Source organism: Dromiciops gliroides, chromosome 3 (assembly GCF_019393635.1).
Source record: "Dromiciops gliroides isolate mDroGli1 chromosome 3, mDroGli1.pri, whole genome shotgun sequence".
In the NCBI taxonomy this organism is placed as follows: domain Eukaryota; kingdom Metazoa; phylum Chordata; class Mammalia; order Microbiotheria; family Microbiotheriidae; genus Dromiciops; species Dromiciops gliroides.
The window spans coordinates 190,082,691-190,104,121 of NC_057863.1; the positions used below are offsets into that span (position 1 = coordinate 190,082,691).

Genomic DNA, 21,431 nt, shown 5'->3' on the forward strand with positions numbered 1-21,431 from the left:
CCGGACTAGTGGGAGGAGGAAGGAAGAGACTGGCGCTGACTCTGGGCTCTTTCCTGAGGACGCTGGCGAGAAAGGGAGCTAGAAATGTGCTCTCCCTTTAATAGATAGGAATCTAGCCTTTCTCTCTCTCTTTACCAAATTCTTATTCTCCTTAATAAATGCTTAAAAATCTAACTCTTGCTAAAGCTTATAATTTATTGGTGACCACTCATTAGATATTTTAGACAGTTTAGCTAGAATTTTAGCCCTTAACAGAATGCACAGTTCTGTAGCCCTTTGGGCATAGTTCCAGCTTTCCTACATCCCTTCCAACACCCAATATTTTCCATTTTTGTTATATTTGCCATTCTGATAGATGTGAGGCAATACCTGAGTTGTTTTATTTTGCATTTCTCTGATTAATAATGATCTAGAGCACTTTTTCATCTGATTATAGCTTTGATTTCTTTGTCTGACAACTGCCTCTTCATATCCTTTGACCATTTATCAATTGGGGAATGACTTGTATTTTTATAAATTTGACTTGTTTTCTCTATATATTTTTAAAATGAGGCCTTTATCAGAGATATTTGTTTCAAAATTCTTTCCCAGTTTTCTACTTCCCTTGTAATCTTGGTTATATTAGTTTTGTTTGTGCAAAAGCTTTTAATTTTATATAATCAAAATTATCTATTTTATATTTAATTTTATTCTCTATATCTTTTTTGGTCCTAAATTCTTCCCCTGCCCATAAATCTGACAGATAAGCGATTCCATACTCTCCTAATTTGCTTATAGTATCATCCTTTATGTGTAAATCATTTTGACCTTATTTTAGTGTGAGATGGTCTATATACCTAGTTTATGCCATGCTGTTTTCCATTTTTCTCAGCAGTTTTTGTCAAATAATGAGTTTTTGTTCCAAAAGCTTGGATCTTCAGGTTTATTATATACTAGATTACTATAACCATTTACTATAGTGTAATTTCTATCTATTTTATTCCACTGATCCACCTCTTTATTTCTTAGCTAGTACCAGATTGTTTTGATAATTATTGCTTTATAATACAGTTTGAGATCTGGTACTGCTAGATCACCTTTCATATTTTTTTTCATTGAAATTCTTACCTTTTTTAAAAAAAATGTTATCTTTTTAGGAGGAGGGAGAAAAAAGGAAGGAGAAAGAAATTTGGAATTCAAACTTTTTTGAAATTAATGTTAAAAATTGTCTTTACATGCAGTTGGGAAAAAATACTATTTGAGAAATAAATAAATAAATTTCTTAAACCATTACTAAGGACTATAGTTACAAAAATTTTCATGAACACACTTTAGTGGGAAAAGCTGGAGTCTGATGAGCCAGGTTTCAGTTCCATCTTTACCTCTTATTGCCTGATGTGATATCCTGCATCCTCTCTAGACCTCAGTAAGATTGAGAATTGTTTTTGTTTTTTTGTTTTGTGGGGCAATGGGGGTTAAGTGACTTGCCCAGGGTCACACAGCCAGTAAGTGTCAAGTATCTGAAACGGATTCGAACTCAGGTCCTCCTCTTCTTTATAGATGAGGAAACTGAGGACCAATTGTTGGGAATATTACTGAGAAGATTTATGTTCCAATCAATAAATCTCTAATGTTCATAACTAACTATAAACCCATTCCTTTCATTTATTTGCTTTCGTTGTGTCTCCTCAGCCTTCCTTTCTTTCTCTTCCCATCACCAACAAGTACTACCTAGAAGTCACAAAAGCACAGTCTTAAAGGGCTGTGGGGGGAGGTTTCAAACTAAGGTCCTTTGATTCCAAATTCAGGGTGCTTTCCACCAGATTACTGGGAATGGAGACAACCAACTAAAGAGTTTAAAGACCTTAGAGTTTAAAAAATAATAAAAGATTCATGAAATAGAACAAATTGTTACATAATGTCCCCCTCACAATATGGATTAAAAAAAGCTGACATTTGTGGCTTGTCGGAACATCCCTCCACCTCTTAATCTGCAGGACCACTAGCAGATTAGTTAGTTCCTTGTGGGATTGAAGTGGGGGGCTTCAGCTTCTTTAACCAGCTTCCTTTTGGATTGCTGGTGTTCAGCTCATGAGGTCTCTGTCCAGAAAGCGCCACAGACTATTTAAACCAAGAAGGAAACTCAGTTTGCCTTCTCTCTGCCACAGGAGGGGTGCTGCAATCATTCTGGTGTGGGTCACAGAGCGGAGTGTTTGTTACAAAATGTCTGTGTTATGCTGTTACAGGCTGCAGGGGAGAAAGATTGTGTTCATCTCCTGGCTTTCCTGGCTGCTTTGGTGCAGTATGATGCTCTCTACTGCTTGGGGATATGTGATTGTGAGCTCAGTCTCCTGGTCAGTTACCAACGAGGCAGAGGAGGACCTGGACAGCTCCTCCAACGAGGAGGCGCTGCCTTCACTCCTGGAAGAAACCACAAGCATCTGGAAGCAAAGCTACCCAGCCTCTGTTTACAAAGAGGACAGCGAAATGAGGGCCAGGTCAGGAGTTGCGAGGTCCAAGCAGATCGTCTCTCCTTCCAGGATGTTTTCCTATAGGAGGGAAAATGTCAAAGAGACTGGCAGCTTTCCTCATCAGCAGCAAATCATCAGGACTGCCCGATCTCTGGCTCATACTAACAGCTGGGGCTTTCTGGCTACTGTATCTACCCAGGAAAAGGTAAGTCATCATATCTTGTGCTAAAAATTTAACATTTTCCCTCTTTAAAAAAATAAAAACCAAAAACCAGACAGATAGCCTTTACCCACTATCAGCTCTAAGGGAGGGCCTATAGCTATACTGATCACAACTGACCACTCTGTGGGAATCACTACACAATAGCCCTCCTTGTCTAGGAAATCATGCAGCATGTAGATGAGACAAATAATGTGTTGGAATTAACTAATGTGTTTTCATACTATTTTCAAAAGACATAACCTTAGGACTGAATTTGACTGTCTTTGAAAAATGTGAATTGTCCTGTAAAAGACACAGCTTGAGGAATGGAGCAAGACTGTTTCCATTATCCTGGCAAAGTATTGGACTAAGGTCATTTCCAGGCTCCAGCCAGGTGTCTTAGCAGCAAGGATCTGAACTGCCAGAGAAGGGATACAAAAGAATAGAGGTCCTCATTCCCCCCCCACCCCCCACCAAAGAGGCCCCATGGAAAGACTATACAGAGAAAAGCAATATCCAACCTTTTGCCTCAGTTGCCAACTAAAACCAAAAATCTTCCACTGCCCACAGCATAAGAGCAAACAACTAGAGGTTTACTTGAAGTTTTAAAAACTATTTCCAAAGTAATCATGTTCACTCCTGATTTCATTGGTTTTCTTTATTATATATATTGAAGTTCATAAACATGATGAAAAGCTGTTATTAACATAACAGGTTTCCCCCCTAAACTGAATAGGACATAAATATGAATCAAATGTCAGAGAATATTCTCCTTTAGAATTATTAATAATACAATGAATTGTAAGACAAGTGTTAATTCCATCTGTGGGTTCAAATAGCATGATTTTGGGCTTCCAGAAATCTCTGAGGAAATTAAAATCTTGGCATTGTTTTACATGTTATGTCACAAATAACTCCTATTTCATTTAAATAGGAATTTAAATAGAAATAAAAATTTAAAATTCAGTCCAAATAATGTAGAACTTAATGTAAAATTTAACAAAACATAAACAATGACAATGAGGTCACATTTACATAGTGCTTCAATATGTGTAAAACACTTAACAAATATTATCTCATTTGATTTCCACAACAACTTTTAGAAGTAGGTATTGTTGTTATCTCCATTTTCCAGATGAGGAATCAAAGCAGAGCTTCAGTGACTTCCTCCGGGTCATGTGACCCTGTAAGTATCTAAGGTTGGATTTGAACTCCTACCTTTCTGACTCCAGGTCATATCCATTGAGTAGGTAAGAAATGTGGTTTCTAGTCATAATTTTACCAGAGGTCATATGTGCTAACTTGGGCAAGTTACTACACCTCTCTTGGCCCGTTTTCTCACAATAAAATGAGGGAGTTGGATTCTGTAATCCCTAAATCATAACTAATGACAAATCATCAGTTGATTGTGATTACATCATACTTTGAAAATATCACATTTAGTATGAGTTTCAATGGGCCACTCAATATAGTTAACCACTCTTTTTTGCTGCCATATATACTGGTTCTTGGGTATAGATCTCAACATTTATGTGTGACTAAAAATCCAGTGCCATGAATGACATGATTCTGACTCATGTTACTTAGCATTGTAATAGTCTTTTTTTTTTGGTGAGGCAATTGGGGTTAAGTGACTTGCCTAGGGTCATACAGCTAGTAATTCTATCCACTGCACCACCTAGCTGCCCCTGTAATAGTCTTTCTTAAAACAATTTTGATGATTAAAATTATATCATCATAAAAATGAGAATAAGAAGTCTACAAACATCATTACAGTGGAAGGCTTTCCAAAAATGAGTTTTCTAAAAAATATAAAACAATTCTATGTTGTAACTACACATTCAGACTTTGGGGCCAGGAGAACCGTGGTTCAGATCCTGCCTCTGACACATACTGGTTGTGTGACTCTGGGTAAGTCAAACCCCTCAGTGCTCTAGGCAACTTTCTAAGACTGTGAAGGAGGTGCCAAACTGAACTTTTAGAAATTGTTCCTCATTGGGAACTCCCTACATCTGTTAAATCTAGGTCCAATCTCTACTCTTATTCCTAGCTCTACACTTTACCTCATAACTTGACACCTAACAAACCAGGCATCTATGTGGTAAATGCAGGAAATGATGACCCTCATTCACCAAATCCATGATAGAGTAGCATGCTTTCTGATAACATTTTGCTGGTCATATGACTTCATTATTTGAATAACTGTTTAGAAACAGCTTGCTGAGACAAAGTTAACATAGCATGCTCCCACAACTACTAGCAACCTGAGACACTTTTACTCTAATGTCTTGGAATAAATGAGCAAGGAGTCATGCCTTAGGGAAAAAAGTGTAAAATAAACATACAGAAAATTCCTGGGATTCGAAGATCAGATGAGATGATGAATCCAGAAGTTAGTTCTCTGTAAGAAGTTAGGACAAATTCTCAAGTATTCTTAAATTAACCACCAAAAACTTAACCATGATATAAGTGTAGTGGAAATAGTGGGATCAGAAGTCACTTTGCCTTGATTAATACATCTGTACAAGAGTTATTTCCCTTAAACATCAATGAGATAATATAAAATCTGTAATACTTATATCACTATATAATGTTTTTATTGTCATTGTAATTCAGCATCCCTACTGGAACATCTCCTAATGGGCAATAAAGGCTTAGCTATAGCTCACTATTAAAAAGTTTTCTCTTATATTTGTCAGATCAAGGGTATGCCCTTTGGAAACTGCTTACCCATTAGTGATGGACCCTTCAACAACAGCACTGGAATTCCCTTCTTCTATGTGACTCCAAAGGACAGCATTGTTGCTGACTTGATGAAAAATCCAGCTGCCTCCCTGACCCTGCCAGAAACAGCAGGAGATTTCTGCAGGTAGCATGGATTGTCTGGTATCACTGATGGGAGTTCTGATTTCCTGACAGTTTGGTAATGCTGAAAACACAGCACAATTGTTTCTTAGATACAAAGTGATATCTCTACTTACTCTAAGAGGATTGGGGTGAGAGGTCCAGACTTATTTAGAAAGATGCATAACCATGGTGCTTAGCAAAGGAAGGGCATGTTGATGGAGAATGAAGCATAGGACTATAGAATCACAGATATAAAGCTGGAAAGCATCACTTAGGCCATCTAGTCCTAAGCCTCTCTCCCCCTACCTTCTCCCTCACCACCAGTTTTACAGATTAGGAAATTTGTTCCCAGGATGCTTAAGCGATTTGCCTAAACTCCCTGAGGCAGTAAACATTGGAGACAGGGTTTAAACCTAGGTCCATTGAAACAAAAAAGCAATGTACTGTGAGAAATAATTATTAATAATCAATATCTTGGGGGGGACCCAGAGATTTCCCCTTCTTAGTCCTTTCTCGCCCATCACCACCCCCACTCAAAGGCAAGTTTTCCTTGAGAGATTCCATCAAATCTCCTTATCTGGGTCAATCTTTTTTTTTTTTTGGTGAGGCAATTGGGGTTAAGTGACTTGTCACAGTGTCACACAGCTAGTAAATGTTAAGTGTCTGAGGCTGGATTTGAAACCTCAGTTTCCTTACCTGTAAAATTAGGGATTGAGAATCAGTGGCCTCTAGTGTCTCTTCCATATCTATGATTGTATGAAGTCTAAAATTCCATAGTTCTATAATAAATATAGAGCAAGAAATATACAAAGCATACACAATTAAAATTATTCATATGTTGATGAATTGTAGAATCAAGACACTTCTACCTTGACTGGTCTGCAGTTTTAGTATGGGTACTCCTTTCATCAATACATCTTCTCAAAGCAGTGTTAAGGGGGCAGCTAGGTGGCACAGTGGAAAAAGCACCAGCCCTGAATTCAGGAGGACCTGAGTTCAAATTTGGCCTCAGACACTTGACATTTACTAGCTGTGTGACCCTGGGCAAGTCACTTAACCCCAATTGCTTCACCAAAAAAGAGAGAGAGAGAGAGAGAGAGAGAGAGAGAGAGAGAGAGTCAATGAGCCCTAGAGAAGAAAGTGTTGCTAATCAAAGGAGTTTGAATTGGTAACTATGATAAGAGGGAGATCCACTCCAGATATGATTATATTTGCATGTAAAGAAGCTGTCATCTCTATTTATATTATCAATGTGCAACCTGACTAATATGGAGATGTTTTGCAAGGCTGTACTTATGTGGAATTGCTTGATTTTTTAGGGAGGGGTTGGGAGGGAGGGAGGAAGAGATTACAGGGGTCTCTGCTGGTGCTAAGGCAGAACTTGGGTTTTTCATCCCTGCTGAAAACCAGGAGGTGGGCTTGAGTATCAGTGACCCAGGTGGGGGAGGGGCACAGGCTCGTTGGAGCTGACAACCACAGCACACAAAGCTGGTTGATTAGCAAGTTGGTCTTGGGTCATCTACAAACCCAGGGAACAGGCCAGGCAAGTGAAGAATCTTGGGATAGTGCAGTCTGGAAACAATGCCCCACTTTAAGGAGCTAAAAGTCAAGTAAAAGTGAGGACCATAGCAAATTTCTTTAGTGACAAGGAAAATCGAGGTGCACCCTCAGAGGATGATGTCAATGTCAGGATCCCTATATCTAAAGCTTCCAAGAAAAATATGAATGGGTCTCAGGCCATAGAGGTACCCAAAAAAGACTTTGAAGATAAAGTTAGAGAGGTAGAGGAAAAAATGGAAAGAGAAATGAGGGTGATGCAGGAAAGACATGAGAAAAAAGTCAGCAGCTTGAAAAGCCAAATGGAAAAGCTCTCTGATGAAAATAATTGCCTAAGAATTAGGATTGAACTTTATGAGAAACCAAGACACAATAAAGCAAATCCAAATGAAAAGAGAGGGCAATGTTTTCACATTTTTCTTGGAAAAACTACTAACCTGGAAAAGAGAGCCAGGAGAGATAATTTGAAAATTATTGGTCTACCTGAAAGCCATGATCAAGGAAAGACCTTAGACATCATCTTCCAAGAAATTATCAGGGAAAACTGCCCTGATATTCCAGAAAAGAAACAATGGACTCTGAATGCAGATTGAAGCATACTACTTTTGCTTTTGTTGTTGCTGTTGTTGATGATTCTTTCTTGCATTTTTCCCTTTTATTCTGATTCTTCTCTTACAACATGACTAAATATGTTTAACATGATTGTAATGTTTATTACAATATTGTTTACTGGCTTCAGGAGGGGGGAGGAAAGGGAGAGTGGGAGAAAAATTTGGAACTCAAAAAATATCTTTACATGTAATTAGAAAAATATTTTTAAAATAAAACAAAAAAAAAACCCTAACATTTCTAGTACAATATGGAATAATAGTGGTGATTTGAGGCATCCCTGATCTCATTGGGAATGCTTCTAACATCTCCATATCATATAATATGGTTTTAGATAGATACTGTTTATCATTTTAAGGAAAATTCTTTTTATTCCTATGTTTTTTAAAAATAAGAATGGGTGCTGTATTTTGTCAAAATCTTTCTCTTCATCTATTGAGATAGTTATATGATTTCTGTTAGTTTTGTTATTGATGTGGTCAGTTATTGATAGTTTTCCTAATATTAAACCATCCCAGTATTCCTGGTATAAATCCCACTTGGTCATAGTGTATTATCCTGATGATAAATTGCTCTTTGTTAATATTTTATTTAGAATTTTTGCATCAATATTCATTTGAGAAATTGGTCTATAATTTTCTTTCTGTTTTGGCTCTTCTTGGTTTCTGCAGCACCATATAAAAGGAATTTGGTAGGACTCCTTTTTTCCCTGTTTTCCCAAATAATTTATATAGTATTAGAATTAATTGTTCTTTCAATGTTTGGTAGAATTCACTTGTAAATCCATATGGTCCTGGAGATTTTTTCATTGATAACTTATTCAATTCTTTTTCTAGAATGGCCTTAAGTATTTTGTTTCCTTTTCTGTTAATCTGGGTGAATTATATTTTTGTAAATATTCATCCATTTCATTTCAAATTTTTTGACATGCAGTCCTTATCATAGCTTTAATTTCTTCTTCATTGGTGGTGAATCCAGACATTTAAATTTTTGATACTGGCAATTTGGAACAGATCAGAAAACAGTTAGGAAAAAATGGCACTGGCCATTTGTCCCAAGAACAAGCAAGGCATGTACTTGCGGAGACTCCTTCCAAAGAAAGAGTTCAAAGACTCCTTTTTTTAGTGAAGGTATATAAACTTTCTTTGTTCCCTGTTTACAGACCTTAGTTTAGGTCTCTATTGGTAAATTGATCAGATCCAGATTGATTAACTTTTGGTTTTCCTGGCTCCTTAGTACAGGATGTTATCCAACAGCATGATACAAATCAATTTGATAGTTAAACTTAAAAGCAGACAAGAAGGGTATATGAAGTACAAATCAGTTTGATAGTCCAAATTAATAGCAAACAACATAAGTTTGATAGTTCAGACTTGAAAACAAACAATATGACAAGAGTGTATAATTCAAAAGGGGCTGTCAAAGTTAAGGATACCCAGATGTTTTTACAAGAATGGCTGTAGCAGACAAAGGTGTTCATTAGAGAGCCATAGAATCTACCAGTTATCTACCAGAATTTGGCAAGGGGAAGATAATGACATTCTAAGAAAATAAGAAATCATAAAACAAAACCAAAAGAATGAAAAAATAGAAGAGAAAACAAAACACCTCATTAGAAAAATAACTGATCTGGATAACATATCAAGGAGAAAGAATATAAGAATAATTGGACTACCTGAAAATTACAATAAAAAAAAGAATCTTGATACAATATTACAAGATATTATCAAGGAAAATTGCTCTGAAGTTCTAGAACAAGGAGGCAAAGCAGAAATAGAAAAAAAATCCACCACGAAAAACCTACAGGAATATCATAGCCAAGTTTCAAAGCTCCCAGGTTAAGGAGAAAATATTAGAAACAACAAGGAAAAAACACTTTAAATATCATGGAGATAGCATTGTTGAAGTGTAAAATGGATAATTTCAACTATTTACATAAAATTTTTCTTGTATAAATAAGTAAATAAAACCTATGTAGCCAAGAATAGAAGGAATGCAGAAAATTGAGAAAAATCTTTCATGAACAATTTCTCAGAATGTGATTGTGTTGGAATATTGCTGTGATGTAGGAGATGATGAACTGACTTGGAAAGGCATGGAAAGACTTAGACTTGTGAAAGAAGATGCTATCCACATTCTGGCTATGATCTATTAAAAGTTTGATAGCATTATGTCTAAAACCTTAATTTAAAAATATTTTATTGCTAAAAAAAATGCTAAACATCATCTGAGCCTCCAGCAAGTCATAATCTTTTGCTGGTGGAGAGTCTTGCCTCAAAGTTGATGGGTGGTAGTTGCTGAAGGTTGGGTGGTGGTACCCATGAACAATGAAATTTGCTACATTGACTCTTTCTTTCAGTTGAACACTTAGAAACCATTGTATTAATTGTCCAAATTTCAAATTATTATGTCTCAAGGAATAGGGAGGCCTGAGGAAAGTGTGGTATATAAATTATTGGGGGGCTAACTCTTTCTGGCTAAATTACTGAGTTATTAAAGTTATTAAGTTATTAAAGTCTGAGTTTTCTAAAATATTTCTATTTATGAATTAATGACTATTGCACCTGTTTAGGCAGTAAGTATATTAAAGTATATCAAATATTAGAAGGGTATTGACTGCATGGCATTTAACACAAGCCAAAAAAAACCCAGCACCATATTTCTAAGAGAGAGAGCACATGGCCCCAAGCAGAGTTCAGAAACCCAACATTACATCTGACCTAAGAGAAGAGTGCTCACCAACCAGACAGCCTTCTGAGCCTAGAATGCAAACCAAGAATGGTGCCACCCCATGGTCAGAGGCTTTTTCCTATTTTGATAGAGGTGGATTTTACACACTGATCAAAGCTAAGTATCTAGCATCATTCAGTTCCATTGGTTGACATGACCTGAGGGTTGTCCACATTAAAATGAGCTATACTGTGATGACATCAGGGTCTAGTGGGAGACAGACTCCCTGAGGCACATTCAGATAGGTGTGGCTTAATCCCCTTAGTTCACTGGCCTTGGACTTGCCCAGCACAGAATTATGACCTGAGTTTAGCTAAAGTCTCCAGGACTGAACCTTCTGAAGTTGAGGTGGGGGAAAGGCTAGAATTGGGTCTCTAGGTCCCCCCAAGAAATCCATTATTAATAATTATTTTCTCACAAAAGGAAGAGATACAGGAATGGCAGATCAGTGGAGCAGTCAGAACACACACAATATTTATCAATTAAGTTTACCTTACAACAATTATAATAGTAACATAAAAGATCAATGATCAAAGACCACCATAACAGATATGAAAAAGTTGAAAAATTGTCAGAATTACGAAAATGTGACACAGAGACATGTGAGCCCATGATGTCGAGAAAATGTTGCTGATATACTTGCTTAATGAAGGTTGCCACAAACCTTCAATTTGTAAAAAGAAGGGCAATATCTGCAAAGTGAAATACAATGAAGATATCCTGTACATACATGCAAAACATTTTCAAAATTCTAGTGCCATTTAAGTTAAATACACCCACACCCACAGACATATATTGCCAGTGAGAGGACAAATTGATTAATTATAAAGTGACACCCTTGACTTCCTGTGAGCTTAAGGAAGGTGAGAGCTAGGTTGGGCTGTTACTACTACTGCAGCACTTTGTTTCACATGGGAGATTTATCAAGTATACGCACAAGTCTTTCTATTTTTAAACATTACTACAAGAGATGATTCTCCAGGTATAAGAAGGACAGAAATGAAAGAAATTAATAAAAATTCAAAATCAAGTAAAAGATATCACCAAAAATATATTTTTAATTGTTATAAAAGAAAGGAAAGGGGCAGCTAGGTGGCACAGTACATAGAGCACTGGCTTCAGAGTCAGGGAAACCTGAGTTCAATTCTGGTCTCCAACACTTACTAACTAACCCTGGGCAAGTCAACTTAATTCTGATTGCCTCCAAATTAGAAAAATAAATAAATAAAAGGAAAAATATAAACTCTAACCATACAGTTAGTCCCTATTCTTTGGGATGAGCAGAATGTGCTTTAATTCTCTGTCCTTACCCACACAATACTCAAAAGTCCCAAATAAGCATAGACTCTCAGAAGTAGAAGGAACCTTAGAGGTCTATAAATGCCCAGATATATTCAGGTTCCAAAGAATAAAGCAAGAAAATACTACTGAGCTATTAGAATGTTTAGAAGAAGAAATTCAACTCTACTTTCATCCCCAACCTCGGAAAAGTTGAGGAGTTCATATCAAAGAAGATCCCTCTACTATAATTTCAGACAGAAGTTGTCAACCTGTGGGACTCTAGCTAGACTCATTACGAAGGTCCTACAAATCAATATGCTCAATAACCACCACATTCAGTAACTCAGTAATAATAAATAAGCAAACACATTTTCCAGAGACTGAATATTTTACACATACACGTATGACTAGTTTTTCAAATAAATGGAGAAGTAGCATGCCCTAGTGGCTAGAGAGCCAACATCGAAACTAGAAAGACCCAATTTCTAATCTTGCCTTTGATAAACACTAGTCATGTGACCTTGGCCAAGTCACTTCACTTGTCAGTGATCTAGGTAGCACTCTAAGGACTATAATTTGCAGAAAATGTGCTGACTTCTGTTGGTAAAGGGAGTTTCTTGTACCAAAAACATCACAGGTCTAGTTCTTATTTCTGTGGACATACCAATGTGATTATTAAAACACTATTAATTTAAAAGCAAATAACAATAGTTTGTTTTATGCCACTAGCCAATTGACCACTTGGGTAATCTGGTCCTTCTTATCCCCTTCCTTAGATCTATCTCTCAAAGAAAGTTTTATGGCTTGAGTCTTGTAAAGGTTTAAGTGAACCCTCTGTGACCAATGGAGCAGAGCTTTGGTGTCAAACTCAAATAGAAATGAATCCCTGCACACATTGACTTAAAAACCACAAATCGGGGCAGCTAGGTTGGGCAGTGGATAAAGCACTGGCCCTGGATTCAGGAATACTTGAGTTCAAATCCGGACTCAGACACTTGAACTTACTAGCTGTGTGACCCTGGGCAAGTCACTTAACCCTCGTTGCCCCCACAAAACAAACAAACAAAAACCCACAAATCAACATTATTTATGTAATGTTGTAATTTTATTGATTTTGCTAAACATTTCCTAGTTACATTTTAATCTAATTCAGGCTATTCTAGGGAGGTTTTGAAGCAGTCTGCTGGCTACAAGGTTGATGGTGGAGAGAAGACTTGGGAAAAGACTGGGTTTCTCTTTGAAAGGGAAAAGTGGATACGAGTTCCATTTTCCATGTTAGTAAAATGTTAACTTACCTTGAGGCTGATTATAGAGCTATGTCAATTTGCACAACTGATGTGGGCTGGAATTTGGGGTCAATTTAATCGTGAGTTGTCCCAAAAGAATTACAAGACTCAGTGACTCAGTTTCCCAAGTTTTATTGCTATATTGTGGGTGACCACAGGGAGACAACCAGAATATTGGAAAGTTATCTCTCAAATAGTGAAAGGAAAGACAGTTATATCTATAATTTGAATAAATTGGGGCAGCTAGGTGGTGCAGTGGATAGAGCACCGGTCCTAGAGTCAGGAGTACCTGAGTTCAAATCCGGCCTCAGACACTTAACACTTACTAGCTGTGTGACCCTGGGCAAGTCACTTAACCCCAATTGCCTCACTAAAATATATATATATACATATATATAATATGAATAAATTGATTATAAGTCTCATTATAATAATCTCCACCTTGGGGAGGTACAGGGGAGGGCCTGTCCTTCTCATTATAATATTTTCCACCTTGGGGTGTTTCAGGGGAGGGCTTATCCTAATTTAGAGTTCCTGGGGTCCTAAGCCAACCACCAAGGGGGGTACCTTTTTCAGTGGAGGTGTGTTTTGGGGGGTTATACATCATAAGGTGAATCTGGGGACAAATTTGGCCTTTTCTGCCCATGTCTCTTTCTGATTCCCATGGCTAGTTTCAAAATATAATCATTTTTCTTTAGAATTTCTATAGCCTTGTCATTTTAGTCTAAGGTCATCATGGCCTCTCTCCCTCTGTTCCCATTATGGACACTGATTTCTGTGGGTACAAGACTCCCTTTTAGAGCTAATATCTGGGTCTTGAGTCTTTCTATTAACCCTTTTTTGCCTCCTACATCACAACTACTATAATATGTGTGAAATGTTCTTTCCATACAGAAAAAATATCATTGACTTGGAAGATCTTCGATGTGCCAGGTTAACTCTTACAGGACAGATGGTTTATGTGTCTTCAGAAGAAGTGGAATTTGCTAAGCAAGCAGTGTTTTCTAGGTTCGTGCATATTCTAATGTAGTTTTGACCTGAAATTTATTTTTCCTCCTGCTGATGAAGCAAGAAAGTCGACTTCTAGTAGAGGGGTAAGCAGAATTCTTCCTAGCAGAGAAGGAAATGGGGATGAGACTGCTATGACCAAACACGATGCTATCACTGCTTCACTGTTAACATGTAGTTAATAAAACCCTTGAGAGACAATTTCTAGGTAATCAATAATCAATTTATTTGTTATGATAGCTAGTAATAAATTGGTGTTCAGTGGTTTCTTTCGGTAACCAAAGACGCCAAGGGAAAGCTTCCCTGACAAGTGAACCTCAAACCTGATTGGTGCACATTTAATGAGGAGATAAGCTAAAAGTCTTCAGCTCCTCCTGCTCAGACTGTGGCTTGATCATGAGATTCAGCAGCCTCCAGCAATCTGGGCAGAGGAAGCCATTGCCATCTTGACTTCTCTGGCTGTTTTTTCCCTTTAAGAGCTGAGTCACCCTAAACTCAGACCAGGAAAAATGTCCCTGGGAAAATATGTAGCTGAGGCTGGCTTTTGTTTACAGAGCAGACAAAAAGTAAGGGTTCCTACCCAGGTAGATACCTTGGGGCTGGGAGAAGATTACCTTATTACCCTTCTAAAACTGCCTAGCCTTTTCAGGAATTGGGTCTTGTCAAGACAAAACAGAAGGAAAAGGATGGATCACAAATTAATAATTAGTTATTAACATAATAGAATAATATTAATCTCCCTCATCTTACACCTTTGCTCTGTTGCCATTAATTGCCAGCCAAAGGCTGGGCACAATTATTTCAAGGAATGAATGCCATGTGAGGCCGACAAAGTAATGAGCTGTATTTTATTATTTTCCAGTTACATGTAGAGATAGTTTTCAACATTTGTTTTTATAAGATTTCTAGTTTCAAATTTTTCCCCTCCCTCCCCTCCTTCCCCCTCCCCAAGACAGCATGCAATCTGATATAGGTACAATCACATTAAACATATTTCTGCATTAGTCATGCTGTGAAAGAAGAATCAGAGCAAAAAGGAAAAATCTCAAAAAATAAAAACAAAAACAAAAATAGAAATAGTATGGTTCAGTCTGCATCTAGATTATTTTTTTCTGGATTTGGAGAGCATTTTCCATCATGAGTCCTTTGGAACTATTGCTGAGAAGAATCAAGTCTATCACAGTTGATCAACATAATGTTGTTGATACTGTGTACAATGTTCTCCTGGTTCTTCTCCCTTCACTAAGCATCAGTTCATGTAAGTCCTTCAAGGTTTCTCTGAAATCTGCCTGTTCATCATTTCTTATAGCACAATAGTATTCTATTACATCCATATACCACAACTTGTTCAACCATTCCCCAATTGATGGGCATCCCCTCAATTTCCTATTCCTTGCCACCACAAAAAGAGCACCTATTTTTGTACATGTGGATCCTTTTCCATTTTTTATGATCTCTTTGGGAAAAAGACCTAATAGTGGTATTGCTGGGTCAAAGGGTATGCACAACTCTTTGGGCATAGTTCCAAACTGCTCTACAGAATGCTTGGCTAGTACTACTTTTTAAAACATCCATTCTTGGTATAATAGATGGAAAGATAGTAGATTGGAATCCTGCCTCTATATGACCCTGGAAAAATCACATAAGTTTTCTGGAACTCAGTTTCCTCATCTATAAAATGAGGAGGATTTGGTCAACTAGGTGGCTTTACCAAGATGGATGAAAAATGGTGTCAAGAAGATTTGTGTTTGAATCTTGCCTCAGATATTTACTCACTGTGACCTTGGACAAGTATTTTAACCTCTTCCAGCCTCAATGAATTCATATGTAAAATGAAGTTAGGCATGCTGGCCTCTAAAGTCTCTTCCAGCTTTAAATCTTGGGTCCTATGATCCCTAGAGTCAATGTTTCTTGGACATCAAAGAAGCCTTGAGCTGCATGTTGCCTCATGTTTGAGAGATTGTTTACACCCTGACAAAGCTGCTTGTTGACTCTTAATTATCTATAACTGGGGATATAAATACTTGCACTCTGTACCTCACAGATGAGGATAGTGTTTTGTAAGTTTGTAAAGCAAGAGTTTCCTGAAAATGTGAGCTCTGAATCAAAGGAACAAGCTGCTCCTGGACCCTGCTTTGAAATGAAGATGATAATCCTATTCTTGTCAACACAAATAGACCTACTTCTGAACAGGCCTAACATTTTGCAGACTCACATTTTTACAAAAAACATTGTGTTTCCAACGCAATTTTCCTTTTCTTTAATGATTTGCCTGCCTGAAGATCTCCTTGTGCTCAGTTACCTATTGGCCAGAATTTGAATTTTATAAATTAAATCTTTGTTCTAGGAACATTAGAAAAGCACTCATCCCTACCATACATGCCACATGAAATAGCAGCATCCAGCAAATTTATCTAAAAAGGTCTCATTTCCAAGGCATAAGAACACTTAATTTAAATTTATAAGACTAAGAATCATTTCCCAGTTGGTAAATGGCCTAACAGCCTGTTGGATGTTCTCAAGGAAATAATTCCAAGTTATAGCATTTGAAAAAAAATGCTCCATGTCACTAATAATTGAAGAAATAAAAATTAGATTCCAATATTCTACCTTAGATTGGCAAAAATGACAAAAATAGAAAATGAATTTGTAGAAAAACAGGCATATTGACTTATAGTTGGTAGAGCTGTTAATTGGACCAGCCATTCTGGAAAACAATTTGGAACTTTGTCCCAAAAATTACTGCATCGTTTTTGACCTAGCTTTTTACCTGTAGTAGGTCCCAAAGATCAAAGAAAGAGGAAAGGGGCCTACATGTATATTTATAACAACACTTTTTCTGGGAACAAAGAACTGGGGACTGGGGTTGGGGTATGAGAGTAGGCTGAATAAAATATGATATATAAATGTAATGCCACAAAACATTTTTAAAAAGATAGTTTTAGAGATACCCAGGAAGACTTATATGAGTCATAGCAGAATTAAGTAAACAAAACCAAAAAATAATATAAAGACAAACACCTTTGAAAGATTTAGGACTCTCTATCAATTCAATGACTGACCAACCATAATAGAAGATTAGTGATGAAGAATCCCAAGAAAACCCATCATGACCAGACACTGAGGTGATGGAATCAAGATGCAAAGTTAGTCTTACATTTTTGTTTTTTTGTGTTTTGTTTTTAGTGAGGCAATTGGGATTAAGTTACTTGCCATGGGTCACACAGCTAGTAAGTGTTAAGTGTCTGAGGCTGGATTTGAACTAGGTATTCCTGACTCCAGGGCCGGTGCTCTATCCACTGTGCCATCTAGCTGCCCTAATCTTACATTTTTGTATATGGCTCATGTGGGAATTTGTTTTGGTTAAGTGTGTGTGTGTGTGTGTGTGTGTGTGTGTGTGCGCGCGCATATCTTAAACCAAGGTTTTGTTTTGTCTTCCTTCTTTTTTTTTTTTGTCTTCCTTCTTTCTTAGCAGTGGGGGTAGGGGGGTGGGGGTGAGAAAAAAAAATACTTGTTAATTGAAAAAAAAGAAAAGAAAAAGTTACATAAAACAACTTATACCCAAATAACTGACAAGCATTTATTTTAGCTAAGGGGATGCAACGACAAAAATTGCCCCTGACCTTAAAGTGCTTATATTCCCTCAGGAGAAACAATGTATGTGCATATAAGGAAATAAAAAATATATAAATACATGTAAAAAGAAATTTCTAGGTTGGGAGGTGACACTAACTGGGAGGAGTCAGGAAAGGCATTTAATAAATATTTGAAGAATTAATTTGAAGATTTGCCAAAATGGAAAGGCTTTGAATAGAGGCTTTGTGACAAAGTATATTTATCATTAGGTTGTAGGCCTACCTAAAAGCAGATAGGGTTATCACCAGAGGTTGACCAATGAGTGATCAATTTTTTTAGCCACAGCATTTTCATGAAGACTATCTATTAAGGCACAAAGGGATTACAAACCTCACTGGCAGAGGGAATACCCACACTGATAAAATTGCTGATGTTTGAAATCCAAAAATAAGTAATCGGGACTAAGTGCCTGTTTAATTGGTTCATTGTTTAAATTCAAGTTTATAATCAATTACTTACAAGTATGTTTTTTAAAGAAATAGACAAATTGGTCAGAATTCTGATGACTTTCAAAGTTCTTTCTCCTCACATAGTCATGTGATAAAGATTAAGATATATAGATATACAGATAAAGATTGAGACATACATTCTTAGACCTGGCCCAATGTGTTGATTTGCTCTGCTTGATTATATGTATTTATTACAAGAGAGGGCTTCTACTTATGGGTGGAGAGGAAATGTGAGTTAATGGGTAGTGATAGATGTGAATATAAAAAGAGCATTAATAAAACAGTTTTTAATGTACAAAAGAAAAAAGGAAGCACAGAATAAGGACAGAAAGATAGAGAGAGATAATAGATGTATAGATAGAGAGACACATGTGAATTTTAAAAGAGCATTACTAAAACATCTTTAAAAGCACAAGGAAAAATACAGAAAAAGGACAGAAATATGATAAATAGATATACTCTTTTAAAAATTGTACTGGGGGCAGCTAGGTAGTACAATGGATAAAGCACTGGCCCTGGATTCAGGAGGACCTGAGTTCAAATCTGGCCTCAGACACTTGACATTTGTTAGCTGTGTGACCCTGGGCAAGTCACTTAACCTTCATTACCCCACCAAAAAAAATTTTTTGTACTAATAGAGGTTTACAATTTACTACACAATCTTCTTTCCTGTTTGCTTTTGTATCTTGAAATATTTGTGTTTGATGATCAAAATTACAATAAAAAAGAAAATTCAAAAATATTTCAAGGAGAAATAGCTGTATCTTCTTTTGTTCTTCAGGCATCCAGTGATGAGGAAATGGCCCCGTCATTATGAGTGGTTTTTCATGAAAATGAATGTTGAAAATGTATGGCTGCAGAACTGGCATGGAGGAGTCTCTGACATTGCAACAGAAGAATATTTCAAAGCCGTTCCAAGTAAAGCTTGAAGAAGCCTTGAAACGGACCTCCATCTTTGCTTTTAAAAAGGCAATTGTTTAAAATTATGCCAGCCAGGCCACAATTGGGCAAGCTCTTTTCAGAAAGGTTCCAAAAAGAATATGACCAGGAACCACTGGGGAAAAAGAGAGGTAAAGATGGTCATTTCCAGATTGTGGATTCTCACTGATGTCAAAAGTCATCTGGCTTTTGTTTAATCACTTTAGGTGATTTAGGTCCTTTAGGTCACTTTAGGTCCACTCTTTTGGAACTTCTTGGTGTGCCTCAAAAAGATGACAAACATAGTATGTGTTGAAACAGTTGGTTTCTATTCTGTAGGAAAACCAATTACTCACATGAGAACAATGTGACTGCATTATATTGTGAAAGTGCTTTTGTTTCTTGCTTTGCCAAAAGCATCATCCAAGTGTTCTAAGTTTGATATGAGTATAAACAGTTTGAATTAACAACATATAGCCATATGTGGAGAAAACCATTGAAGGATGGTTTTGGATTACAAGCATGTTACCAAATCACCTGGTTATTATTTCCAGACCAATTACATGCCTTACCCCACCCCCACCCCACCCCATAACATAACCAACAGTGTGATAACTTGCAGTTTTGTACTTAGCTTTAGTCTAAGTAAGCTGATTATGTAGAATAAATGAGGTGGTTTGTTATAATGAAGTTTGGGTAAAGAATACCCAATGTTTATTACATTTGTCTTTGCCATTGTTCAGCTAAAACCAGAAGCAGTTCAGTGTAAGAGGGCAAAAACAGGAGTGGAAGGAAACTTTTCCTACCTAATGTTCATATCATCCCTAGCAAGAGAGAAAAGAATAGGAGCTCAGAACTGGAAGGGATTTCAGAGGGCCCTTACTGTGTAGAAAGCCCCTCTATTAGTTTCCTAACAAGTGGTCATCTGGTCTCCTTTTGAAGGGCTCCAGTGCTAGAAATCCCACTACTTCTTGAGGCAGCTCATTCCACTGTGGGACAGCTCCAATTGTTAGATAGCTTTTCCTTTATGTGGAGCTAAATTCGTCCTCTGAAACTTTCACCCATTGTTTCTGGTTTTGTCCACTGGAACCAAGCAAAACACTTCTAATTCCAATTTCTCTATCATGTGAAGCTTCTTTAGCTCTTTGAAGACAGTTATTACATTCTTCTAAAAAAATCCTCTTTTTTAATGGCCTAAATAGTTTCAGTTATTTCCGTTCACATAGAATAAGAACAGATGAGGTGGGGGGGGGGGGGGTGAAGCCCTACATAAATAGAAAAGAATTAAACCAGGAAAAAGAGCAAAACAGCTGTTAAAGAGAATTATCGTTAAGAGCCATATTTGCTACAACCTTTCCTTCAAAAATGTTTCTGAGACATGATTCCTATTTTACTTTTAGCATGTCTGTGGGAGCATTTATAAAGTCTGGCAAAATTTCTCAAAATTTACTGTACAATATGAACCAGACTATTTGGCCTCAGAAATAGTAAGACAAAATTTCCCAGTTCATTACTTTTTTCATGCTTTGATTTCTAAATTCTAAATTCTAAGTCTAAAGTACTATTAATAAGTTGCTCTGTTACAGTTTTTAGGACCCCAAAGTGGAATCTTTGTTGCATACATATGTGAGATTAAAATTGGATATTAGATCATAAATCTACCCTACTTAACCTTTCCCTTAATTTATCTCCCAGACTAGTAAATGGAAGAAGCTTCTGGTTTTCTAGATAGAGCTTTTATTGTATGGTAGTCACAAGGTGATGTTGATTAGAAGGATAGGAAAGTAGAAATACAATACAAATCGTCTTAAGTCTAGGCTTAGTCTATATTCTGTATAAAACTCACCAAAAGCCGAAGGCCACCTTTTGGGGAGAGAGACCGAGTCAAGTGTGTGCTGTTAACCAAGAGCCGGGCCGAGTCAAACTCCAGTCCAAGTCTGTCTGTGCAGCGCAGCCAGGAGACCAGCGGAGCAGGAAAAAGGCCCCACTTCCGTTCTCTCCTTACCTTTTAAACTCACGCCGCGGAAGTCGAGTGCTCAGCAGGCAATCTGTCATGAGTCGCAGGCGGACTGGTGTGTGTAGCTCATGCTGTTGGTCTCCTCCCCAAAAGGATGGTCCTAAAAAAAACCTGGCATCTCTCCATTATCTAACCGACTGTTAAAACTTTTTACCACACATATTATATGTAAATCTTGGTTTTTAAAAAAACACTTTTATTTTTATGGTTTTCTAGCATAGTTCTGTATAATTGAATTCATTCATTTCTTATCCTTGGAAGATGGTTGTTAATTCTCATTTCTTTTGTGTGTGTGTGTGTGATAATAGCATTAAATGTTATTTTTTTAAATGAAGATTTATGTTCTCTCCCTCCTATTTCACTCCTCCAATGTGAAAACAAGAAAAGAAAAATCCCATTACAAACACATATAGTCAAACAAAACACATTTCCTTGTTGGCA

At 37.0% G+C, this 21,431-nt stretch overlaps 1 protein-coding gene across 2 annotated transcripts; it reads left to right on the forward strand.

Annotated features, from left to right (window-relative positions):
- The first annotated feature begins 2,043 nt into the window (after positions 1 to 2,043).
- On the forward strand, positions 2,044 to 20,702 carry CREG2 (cellular repressor of E1A stimulated genes 2). Of its 2 annotated transcripts, XM_043995998.1 has the most exons (5): positions 2,044 to 2,655; positions 3,788 to 3,838; positions 5,352 to 5,521; positions 13,857 to 13,970; positions 18,837 to 20,702. In XM_043995998.1, exons 1-5 carry the CDS (start codon positions 2,071 to 2,073, stop codon positions 18,982 to 18,984), a joined length of 1,068 nt encoding a protein of 355 aa, XP_043851933.1. In that variant the 5' UTR covers positions 2,044 to 2,070; the 3' UTR covers positions 18,985 to 20,702. The 2 variants fall into 2 exon arrangements, with proteins under 2 accessions (XP_043851933.1, XP_043851934.1); XM_043995999.1 differs by lacking the exon at positions 3,788 to 3,838 and having other exon boundaries at positions 2,048 to 2,655.
- Positions 20,703 to 21,431: the final 729 nt, after the last annotated feature.